The following is an 11,595-nucleotide window of genomic DNA, read 5'->3' on the forward strand; positions in this document are numbered from 1 at the left end:
CCAGGTCCTTTAGCAGATCGGGCCAGGCCCACCAGCACAACAGGGTTCATGCACGTTTGTGAAACACGGGAGTTGGTCAGGACAGGTTTTCAGGATACCTCTGCACCCACCCCAAGCTGCCAGGAGGCTGTATGAAGCACGGACCAAAGCTTAACCTTGAACAACACTGGTCTCTCCCGCCTCGGCTTCCAGAGAGACAAGCCAGGATTTCTCTGTGGTGCCCATAGCGGTGGGCCGTGTCGGCAGCCGAAGGAGAAAGCACTCGGTTTGCGAGCTGTGACTCACATGTCGGAACAGACGAGTGCAATGGACACACTGCGTGACGTGTCTGATCCTGGGTTCTTGTCGCTCCAGCTGCTGCTCCCCGCCCCCCGCTGCTGTTTGTCAGGCTCTGTGGGGCCTCCGTCGCTGACTTGGTGACTGACCACTAGGTGGCCAGTTGCTGTAAATATATTGGGTTGTTTTTTTCCTCCATGTTCTTCTGGGGTTTTACTGTTCACCAACCGTGTTTCCTATTGAGGGAAGAACAGCCAGAGCATCTCTGACACATGGCGGTGCACCGGGCAAAGGGTCTGGAGCACAGGGTTGGGGGCCCCTTGACAGGGTGGGGGGGTGAGGTGCCTGAACTGCCCTTTCCTGTCCCCTTTCCCGGTTTCCTGTTTCAGACCAGATATGCAGTCCTACAAACCTGACTCCAACCCTACTCCCTCCTCTATTCCTGACCTCCCAAGAAAAAGACCACAGACTTACACATTTCTTTTGTGGGGTGCCTCCACAACTCTTAAGTGATTTGTGCAAAAGTCCTGAAGAAGCTACAGACACTGCTTGGCTTCCTCCGAGTCAAGACCATCCTGGAGGAACTCACCCCAACGCACTGCTGTATCTGGACAGGTCAGCCCTGCTGTCCAGTCCCAGGGTACAGAGAAGGGCAGGGGGAGCTTCCTTGTGGAAAGTGGGGTCAGGAGAACAAGAAAGGGAACATGGATGTGTCTCCAAATCACTCAGGAACTTTTTATACAGGTCCAAGAAACTTATGTCAAAACAGCCACAGACCAACAGGAGGAGACAGACGAGTGTAACACCACACTTACTGCTAGAAACCAAAGCCTGAGTGAAATCATGAATTTCTAGGGAGGGAAGCATGTGCTTGTGTGCCCCTTTCCAGATCCCCTCCTGTCCCTCGGGAACTGCAGGCCGAGCCCCTGGCCTCGGTGACCTCATCGCTAGAGTGGTGACTTGACGGTTCCTTGTGGGGGGCTGGTTCTTCCTTTCCCGCTTGCTGTCATCATGTAACACACACACTGACCCTTTTCCTTCCCCCTTTTCCCTGGGAAAATACAATCAATAAACACTTACTCGTACTTAGGGGGGTAAAAACCATTACATTTTATGACTGATTGATCCTAAGCTCGCTATCTGGCTCAACTTCTGGGTTTCCTATGTAGGAAGTTACACCGTGCAAGTATAGTTTTATTTCTTCCTTTACCGTCTTTGTTCTTTAAATCCCCCCTTGCCTACTGCGTAGCTAGCACAGCCCATGCCACGCTGAAGGGAAACGGTAATGGGGAAGCTGAACCTATGTGGGTCCAACAGGAGCCCTGAGCCAGGCAGACGGGAGGGTAAACCCCCGTGACTCCCTTGGAACACATCCCTACGCAGGCAGCTGGCAGCCACAATTCTGCAGACAAGCCTCTGTCTACTCCCCGAAACGCAACTCCACGTGGTTGTGTCATGGAGGCCCCATCCCCAGGAGCACAACGCAAAAAGCCAGCCGAGGTCAACACCACAGAGAACCGTTCACGCCGACACGGAAGTGGCCAGACAGCACCGGCAATCACCCGACTACAGCTGTGTCACCACATCAGACTCTCAGGACCGGGCCAGGTCAAAATGGACAGCTGTGCAGCGCGCATGCAAAGGGTCCCATGTGGAGGAGACATGGTGTGGACTTGCCACCTGGTTACACAGACGGCACCTTTCCTTTCCGTGTACACACCATACGTCTTGTCGCCCATGGTGTTGGAGGTAACCGCGGTGAGCGCAAGGGCTCCCGGCCAAAAGGGTGCGGGCCTCGGCCTAGGCAGACGGGGTGCAAACTACGTGGGGAGCCAGCCACTGTCCAGAGCAGACAGCTGCTGTGCAGCAGGGCTCCGGGAGCCACACACCCAAGTTCCAACCTGTGTCCCTGGGAGAGTTCTGTAGCCATTGCTGCCTCAGTTTCCTCATTCGTGACAGGAGGCTGATGACACACGACTGCACAAGATTGCTGTGGGGGGCAGTTCTCCTTAGCCAGGCACACCGCCATCATGCGGACGGTGTCCTGGATGACCGTTTTACAGGCTACTGTGCGAGGTACCCCTGGGCGTCCAGCCTTCTCCTCCAACGCCAACGGCCCCCACCAGGACGTAGCGTAAAGAGAAGGAAGCAGGGCCAGCCCAGTGGCTCAGGCGGTTGGAGCACTGGGCTCCTAACACCGAGGTCGCAGGTTCGATTCCCACAGGGGCCAGTGAGCTGCGCCCTCTACAGCTAAGATTGTGAACAACAGCTCTCCCTGGAGCTGGGCTGCTGTGAGCAGCCTGAGGTTGGTGTGAGCTGCTGTGAACAGACGACCAATGACCCACTGCCGCAGCAGTTGGGGGAGCACAAGGCTCATAACACCAGCATGGGCCAGGGAGCTGTGTCCTACACAACTAGACTGAGAAACAATGGCTTAAACCAGAGTGGGGGGAGAGGTGGAAGGGGGGAACTAAAACGAGAAGGGGAGCAGAATTGCTTGCCATCCCTCAATGGCGACCAAACGCTCTGCACGCAGGCAACACGCACGACACAGGAGGCTGGTCAGGACCAAAGCTGGTGCCATCTGGGTAAAGTGACGGCATCCCACGTCCTCTCTCCGTGGGCCCAGCGGGGTCGTGGTTAGGAGGAGGGCACAGACACCACCAGAGTTATGGGCTCTGCTTCCCGAGGTGCAACCTAAAACACAGAACCCACCAAGCATGCATCTGAAACAGGACCGAACGTGGCCTATGTGTGGGCAATGGCCAACGGGAGCAGGTCCATTTCTGGAATCCTGGTGGGTTTCCAACCCCAGAGAAGAGGCGTGGCAAGACCAAGATAGGAAGTGACGCTTCAGAGCCTAAAGCTGGGGCTCCGGACATGAAGCACTGCCGCACCCTGGGCATCTAGCGACGTCTGCACACATTTCTGACCCTCCCAACCTGGGGCACAGAGCTCTGTGCAGAGGGGAGCCCCTGCAGCAAGTGACAGTGGTACCGAGGCTGAGAAACCCTGTTCTGAACACAGCCTCATGGGTTACTACCCCGACGGGGGTCGGCAGGCTTTGTCCCCACTCTGCCTTGGGCGCCCCAGCTGGAGTCCTCACAGAGAGACTGCTCCCTGACACAGCACGGCTTTGCAGCTGGGAGGTTTTATTCGACGGCCAGCACCAGCCCGTCGAGGCCCCACCAGGAAGCACAGCCCCAGTCACCTCGCTCTACTCGTCACCACCTTCAAAGTGGGCTCTGCGGAGCTGGCCTGTGCCGAGGGCCACCGGAAGGAAGCACACTGGCTAGGTCCTCTGCTGACCTCGCTCTGGGGACAACAGGGGCCAGGACGTTTTCAGCCCATGTGCTGTATCTCTGGTCCTGTGAAACGCAGGATAGGACACACTGGACACGGACACCGCGGGACCATCCGTGATGCTGTGGTACCTGCTCCAGAGACACTTTATGCTGCGTAACTGAGAAGTGTTTCTTGCAGCAGCAGGTCACGTGCTTCTGTAGAGGAGAAACTGAGGACAAGCGTGCCTGCGGCAAAGCACCAAGAGCCTCTGAGAAAGTGCCGCAGGGGCTTCTGGCCCCCGGGCAGCCCTCCTTCAGACCAACGCTAACCCAGCCCCCCAGAACCCCACACTCAGGAGCAGCAAGGACGCGCCCGCCTCCCGCTCAGTGTCCTCATGACTAAAATCCCCCAACAAAACCCCTCTTGCTCCACTAGCAGGACTATTTTAAAGTCCAGAGAATTCTGAAGTCCAGATTCAAAGTCCTGATCTCCACCTGAGATCAGGATGGGCACCCTTAGGCCCGAGGGGGAAGTTTGGGGACCGAGTTGTGACAGTAATTGAGCTGGAAGGGGTTGCAGAGGTAGCTGAGTTCAAACCCCTTGTTTCAAAGCACATGAACAAAGCGCATGCGACCGTGGCACACGCGACAACCGGCAGTGCTGGAAAATCCAAGTTCACACAAACCCCGAGTTCACGGACACTACTGCATGAAGCGAAGCTAAAGAAGATAGCATTTAAGCCAAGAGCATCCGACGACGTTTCTTTCTGTTCAGTGAGGCCCTCTGCATGCCTCTCCGACGGGCTCTGGAGGCAGCCACAGGCTGGGTCCAGGCCGGCACACTCTCCTCCCTTCCCCAAAGACACCAGAGACTTCGACTCATGACACACTGTCCCTCATCAAACCACCTTGGTGTCTTTTGAACAGGTAAAGGCCATACCTCCTCCCTGCATCATTTTGTAGATTTTGCTCTCAATGTGGAGCTGAGGGTGTTTGGTTTTGACACATTCAAGCTTGATGGCAACTTCTTCTCCTGCAGCAATGTCCGTACCTTGGCAAAGAAAGAAAAGCACAGCATTAGTGACTGTGCGACCACACCCCGCCCACTGTCACAGCACCAGGAAACGGGGCACCGTCGGACTCTTCCCAGAAGGACCAAATGATGGGCGCGCTCCACTTCCTGTTGTGAGATGGTGTCAGTGGTGGACCAAGCCCCGTGCACAATTATCCATATTTTCACTTTTTAAAACAGGAATATTTGACATCCCATCAGCCACTTCTGCACGTGCCCACTCAGATCACGTCACTAGGACCCAGAGAGAGGCCAGCGCGGTCCTCTCCACAGCCTCCCATCTCTTCCGGTCTGAACCTTCCGTCCACCCTGGGGGTCGGCCCCAGAGTGACTCGTGTTCCTGGGACACGTTCTGTGGGGTCCCCTTTTCGCCATGCTGCCGCTGCCTTGATAGGCCGTTCTCTAGAGGGAGAGCTGGGTTTTTACCAAACAGCCACCTAGCCTCCGTCCACCCAGCCAAGGTGCACAGCCGCTCACATGTCCCAACAGTCAGGGCACTTCTCCAGCAAGCGCAGCTCCCACAAGGCAGCAGCTAAGCCACCGCAGGCCAGGCCAGGGGGCATCCAGGGAGGCTCAGCAAGCCGCGTCCTTCCTGGACCACAGGGCAGCACTACATTTGTTACTGACACTAGGCCAGCAGGGGGACTGTTTTCAAAGCCCTAACCACACCTACGCAACGCGTACCTGTCACACACCTGTTAGTTTTGTGCTGAAACTGGCAGTACATCTGCTAATACCTCCCGAGTATCGGCCCATGAGTTTAAAGGCAAACTTAGAGTTTCTACCTAAAAACGTTACGCCTCTGATTTACTCCAATGAGGAAGTGCAACGTGACAACCACCACCCCGCAGGTGCCACACACAGATGCTGCTGAGCTCCATCCTGACCTGAAGCTGCCTGCAGACCTCCCTCAAGGAGCTTCAACGGCAGAGAACAGCACAGAAGTCTCGCATGGCACACACCCAGTCCTCCGCCCCGCCAGGTATAAACGCTCTACCCACCCTCCCACCTCCAATAGTACGGTTATTAGTGACAAAACTAACACCAGCTCCAGCAGCCCAGACAGGACCCTGGACGTCTCCCTCCCCGGGACACTGCAGTGTTGGGCAACGCCAGCTGCCAGCCCCAGGGACTCATTTCCCTCACCATCTAAGTTTGGCAGGGAGACCTGCAGGGTGTGTCACGAGGGACTTGTGAGGATGGACAGGTTAAGGGCAAGGTCAGCAAGCCTCAGAACAATGACCCACCTGCAGGACAGCTGCCCACTGACATCCACACCCAGGAACCTCAAAGAAAGTCTCCTCTAGTGGCTGCACGAGACGCAGCTGCTCGGCGAGCCAGGACCCCAGCAAACCTGGTCCCCAGCACTGTGTTCCATGGGAGTAACTGCCAACTGGTCCCTGCCAGTGACCACGCCAGGGTTAAGAGCTTCACATCGCGCTCCAGAGACAGACAGGTACACATTCTGTTCTTCCTGCCTGCAGTTGGGAGGATCCATCCAATCACAAGAGAGATGACTTCACCGCAAAATCGACTGTGCGAAGGAAAAGTGAACGCAGAGTTCCTGTGAGGACCTGGAACTCTGAACTGAACTCGCCAGCCCAGGAGGAATGGATGACTCATCGTACCAGTGACATCAGCAACTGCACACGCCCCGCAGGCTGAGCAGTTAAGTACAGCCTCTGGTGGGAGCATTCGCTCCTCCAACTATGTCAACACTGTCACCCTCGCGAGCCAGGACTCAGGTCCTCAGTGAAACAACAGCCTGGGCTAGCACCTTCGAGAAGGCGGGGGACATCTCGGCTGCAGCCCACTGTGGCTGATAAAGCTAACACAGAACAGTTACCCCTGCAAAACTCACAGTCTGCGGGGCAAGTGACCACAGACAACTCCGGAGCACAACACGAAATCCTTCCTTCTGCGGTTAGTGTGGGGCCAGCCTGCCCCCAGGATGACACACACGAAGGTCACCCTGAGTCTGACGACTCCAGATGGCGCTGGACCTGGGCTCTGCCACACGAACACGAGAGCAGCACACTGGGCTGCTTCGTCTGGGAGGCCTCGCCCACTGGGCACACGGACTGAGCAGCCTCAGGTTCTGTGCGTTCAGGGGCCACTGAGCAAACCTGAGGCTCACCAGTCTGCAGCCCCGCAGCCCTGTCCCACTCCCACTGCTGACAGTGGCCCCGCGGTCCACAGACAGTGTTGCTCTTGGTCCCCAAACTGCCACCAGTCCAGGAGGGGACACACACAGGACAGCGAGGAAGCACCAAGGAGCTCTGAGAGCAACGTGACACTGCTGCGACACGTCCATCTTATTTTGCAAAAGGATTCGTCTGCGACAAATTGGGACTTACAGCACCTGGTGCTTCAGCACAGTAACCTTTACAAGTACTGGGAAATGGGGAACGAGGATTTAAAAGGTATCAGCTGAGCTCTGGTTCCGGATTCAGAACCAGTCAAAACCAAGGGGCACGTAAGCATTTCTTCAGTGTCTGTTTACACTAAGGTGTTCCATCTCCCCAACAACCTCAACTTGTGAGCAGCTCGGAGCCCCAGGCAGACAGGAGTTCCCTCCAGAGGCAGGTGGGAGCCCATTTCAGATAGAAGTCAGTGCTGGTCCTAGGAAAACAAACTATGTTTTCAATTGACAGACAAGGCAGATGGTAAAGCCACTGACCCTAACCCCAAGCCTGACCCTGGGACAGGGAGGGAACTCCCACTGAGGAGTGACAACCACAAAGAAACAGGGAAAGGCCTCACAGCAGCAGGGCAAAGGCCACCTTCAGGACAACTGTTGACAGGGCAGCTGACCAGTGTCATGACCTCTCAGCTTAAGCCACCACCCTAAAGAACGCAGGCAGGTGACCAGACTGCAGTGAGTGTAGGTGATTGCTTTCCCCTCCTGATCAGCCAGCTGGCCAGCCAGCCAGCACTTTGAAACCCCTACTGTGTGTCCGACACCCCGCTGGGTGCCACTGAAGAGCAATGACAGTTGGCGAGGGGAAACCATGACAATCAGGTATGAAGGGGTTTCTAAGCTTTAGCTCCCAGAAAAGGGGAATGTGCACATTATGAAGAAAGACCACGGTCTACCCCGGGGACAGGCAGACAGGCAAGGCTGTCGTCTGATAAACTGAAGGAGCGTCAGGATCAAGTACAAATGCCAACAGCTGGCAGGAAGAAAACCTCCATTCTGAGCAATCAGGAATGAGGGGGTCCAAAGACCCAGCCGACAGACACAGACGAGAATAGAGCTCCGTGAGAACGGGGGGGGGGGGGGGGGGGGGGAGGCGCACACTGCCCCTCAGACCTCAGCTCCTCACAGGCACCCCTTGAACCTGGCTGCACTTCAGAATAGCCCCTACGCTGACCACGGCACTGCCACACAGCCTGGGCTCCCGCACACCCCAGCTTCCTAGTCACACTGGGGTTTGGAACACGGGTCCACGTTAAGAACACTGGCTCTCCCTTGGTTTTTGAACATTATCAAACGTATGAGACGCACACTGCCACCAAAGCGAAACGACTTCGGGGACCCACTGCCTTTTGCAAGACACCTCACCTCCAGCCACCAGGGGCTAAAGCTTGCGGGAAGCTCAAGCTGAGGGAGGCCGGAGAGTGAGAAGCTTCGCCTCACGCCCACCTGCAATTCCTTCTGCCTAAGTGTGTGCTGCACGCATGCACACAGGACGTGAGCACTGAGGCCTCCCCATCCAGCCCTGCCCAGGAGCCTTCAGGACCGGTCAAGCTTAGGGGGAGGCAGACTGAGGTTCAAGACTATACGTTTTGGGGTCCACGGTGGCCCCAGTCCAAGTACTTTCTGAAGCCCATGCATGGGAGAATCAGACCCGAGATACTGCCCCCCTTTGAAGGGGCAATTTGGGGAACGATTGGAGTGACCTGGCAGGGCCCAGTGCTGCATGCCCGAGTCAGCCTGCAGGACACCAGGAGACAGGCCAGCACTGGGCCTTCCTGATCCACGAGGCGCGCAGCAAGCTGGAGGCCAGCCTTCCCTCCACGAACATACCGATTCCCACGAGGAGGACTCAATTCCTTAAGTGATGCCTAATTAGAGGCCTAAACAAACAGGAAAAAACTACAGTACAAATAACGCAATCCATCCCCTGCTCTTTGGACCTGTCATCTTTGACCCTTAACTACAGTACACAGTGAGCTGCCTCAGACCCACCTTTTCCAGCCACATCTCAAACTAGCAAGGTCACTTCACATTTTCAGTGGGTAACTTGCAGCCTGAAAGGACCCCCATGTGGGCCAAGAGCCAATGCTGAGGGAAGACGCCTGGTTATGCTCCGTCCCATACAATACCTCCACGTGCACCCCGACGGTGGGCTGTGTGGGTGCTCAGGAGGGCGTGAGAGCCACCGTCCATCCATCTTAGAGCACAGGGACAGAGACCGAGGACAGACCCCTCGGGCCCGGTCAACTGGACCTGTAGCAGGTGCGCCCACATGGCTGAGGCCCAAAGGACGCCGTGGTGAACGGGCAGGTGGGTCCCCACCGAGCTCCCACTCCCGATGAGACAGTTTACATCGTGTGACTGACCTGGTGACAACTGGTCCACAATGCAATCGTCCAAACCCAGCTTCGGAAAGCACAGAGCTGTCTGGGAAGTCTGACCAGAGGACAAAAAATTTCAAGGCATCTACTTTCTGATGCCTGTGCAAGGGTGACTAACGGACTGGCTTTTCAGCACAGCTCCTAGATCGTAAGTTAAAACTTTTGCCAAAATCTATTGTTCTATAAATAAGGCAAACAGCTTGCACTTACCCGGCCCAAAACGCTGCTGAGAACGCATTCGGCTGACTACTGCATATAAATATTTAAATAGAAGAATCCCAGTGTCTCCAAAGTGTATTTTACTCAGCAGGACAGTAGGCACAAATGTGGCATGTGACGGGGGTACTCTGCAGGGCACCGAGGCACCAGAAGCAGTGATGAACTTCCCCAGCGCACGTGTGGGCCCCTCTGAAGGCCCTGCGTCCTCTCCAGGTGACAAGACAGAAGGACGTGCGTGCGGTGAGCGCACACACCTGGGCTCAGGTGCAGGCACCACCAGAAATACCGACAAGGGAAGTACTCCCGACCCTCCCTGACAGGCACAGCGACCAGAGGGAAACAGCAGAGCGGGCTGCCCACCGCGGGGCCTGTGAATCCCCAACGTGCCAGGGTGGTCCCTCTGCACACCGGTCGCGGTCGCGAGCCGGGCTGGACGGTCCCAATCCGGGGGTGGGGGCATAACTGACGGGCGATTCCCGAGAAACGCAGACACCTTCTTTCTAAACGTCCAACTGTGGGATTCGAGCCTCCTCTTATTCCACACGTGCACGTGCGCGTCCTTTCGAGGGAAACCTAAGCCAACCCAGAACATTCGAACACTAACACGGCTCTCAAATCTATATTGACAATTTCACAGCCCAAGGGACAAGCGCGGAGGGACAGCGGGTCGCGTCCGCGCGGACCGGGTCTCCAGCCCCGTCAACGTCTCCTCTTTAACCGGCGCCCAGTCGGGGCTCGGATGCGCAACACGTCCGCGGCACCGCTCGCCCGGCCGACGCCCGCCGGGGCCGCTCAGCCGGGGCTGCCTGGTCGCGAAGGGCACCGAGGGGCGCGGGAGCCTCGCCCGGCCGGTCCCGCCCGCCCCGCCCCGCCCAGCCCACCGCACGCGCGCAGGACGCGGGGGCCGCACACCGCCCGACGGCGTTTGTCCGTCTGCGGGTCACCGGCGCCGACGCCGGGCAGCGGGGGCAGCGGGGGCCTCGGGCCGCGGCCCGGCCACTGCCCGGTGGCGGCGCCGGGCGCACGTTGGGGCAGGTGCCCTCGGGCCGGGCGGCGCGGGCCGCGGCTCGGGAAGGCCACAGGGTCCCCTGGAAGCCGCGGGGTCCCGACAGGAGCGGGTCCCGGGGCGGGGCCGGGGTCAGCGGCCGGGGGCGGGGTCCCGGGCGGGCGCCGGGCTGGGGGCGGCCCCGGCCCGGGGGAGGGGCGCCTCACCAAGGTAGATGTCTCCGAAGGAGCCGCTGCCGATCTTCCGGCCCAGCCGGTACCTGTTCCCGACTCTGAGCTCCATGGCGGCGGCGGCGGGCCCGGCTCGCTCCTACCCTCCCGGCCGCTTCCTGGGTCTGAGCTCGGGGAGGCGGCGCCGCTGCTGCCGCTACTGCGGGTCCGGCTGCCGGCTCCGCCCCCCTCACGGCCCCGCTTTCACCATCGCTTTCCGGCCGCCCCGCCGTTCCCAGCGCCTCAATAAGGGGCGGATGGGACAGTCCGAGCGCCGCCGCCCCTGCTCCGGCCCCCTCCGGCCCCGCTCGCCCTCTCCCCGTCGCGGATGGACTCGGATATTCCGGGCCTAAATCCCCCTTCAGCTGCCTGAAGGAGCCGCCGCCATCGCGCTGTGACGTCACTTCCCTTAGCAACCCGGCGGGCGGGGCCGCGCTGCCGGGGGCGGGGCTGCGCTGCCCAGGGGGCGGGGCGAGCGGGCTCCGGCGTCCTTGCGAACCACCGACGCCGGGGCCAGCCCCTTATTCTCTGTGGCCCGAAGTCCCCGTCGCAGGTCTGCAGCTCCCACCCGGCCGCTTCCCGTGTGCAGCCTCCACGTTTGCCCCCGCGGGTGTCTGGGAAGCCAGCGGCTCCTGGCGACAGACCCGGGACAGGCCCGCAGGCAGCGCCCTCGCACTCAAAAGGAGGAGGGCCTTCCGCCCTGGGTCGGCGCCGGGAGGGAGTGACACTGGCCGGGTCACAGGGGACAGAGGTGTGCACGGCCCTTTTGGCAGCTCGGGACTTAGCTACTGTGCAGTCCAGGGCTTGCAGCACGGCCTGCCACTGCCCCTGACGTCCCGTCCTACACACTCAAACCTAGGGCGGAAGGACGGAGAGACACGTCCTCGGGTCTGGCGTCAGGCCTGAAGGGTGAAGGTGAAGGTGAAGCTACCAGGGCTTCAAAGGGTG

At 58.7% G+C, this 11,595-nt stretch overlaps 1 protein-coding gene across 4 annotated transcripts in view; it reads right to left on the reverse strand.

Annotated features, from left to right (window-relative positions):
- CSNK1D (casein kinase 1 delta) overlaps nucleotides 1-11,038 on the reverse strand; it is a 29,292-nt gene extending 18,254 nt beyond the window's left edge. For 2 of the 4 annotated variants that reach the window (XM_033089429.1, XM_033089430.1), the window contains exons 1-2: nucleotides 10,645-11,038; nucleotides 4,501-4,611 (exon numbers count right to left, since the gene is read on the reverse strand). In XM_033089429.1, the coding sequence (XP_032945320.1) occupies nucleotides 4,501-4,611; nucleotides 10,645-10,720 (187 nt within the window). In that variant the 5' untranslated portion in view covers nucleotides 10,721-11,038. Of the gene's footprint in view, nucleotides 1-285; nucleotides 513-4,500; nucleotides 4,612-5,879; nucleotides 6,013-10,644 lie in introns of those variants that run through there. The other 2 variants (XM_033089431.1, XM_033089432.1) reach the window with 2 other exon arrangements.
- Between the last annotated feature and the right edge of the window lie 557 nt (nucleotides 11,039-11,595).

The sequence above is a fragment of the Rhinolophus ferrumequinum genome, chromosome 21 (assembly GCF_004115265.2).
Source record: "Rhinolophus ferrumequinum isolate MPI-CBG mRhiFer1 chromosome 21, mRhiFer1_v1.p, whole genome shotgun sequence".
Taxonomy (NCBI): domain Eukaryota; kingdom Metazoa; phylum Chordata; class Mammalia; order Chiroptera; family Rhinolophidae; genus Rhinolophus; species Rhinolophus ferrumequinum.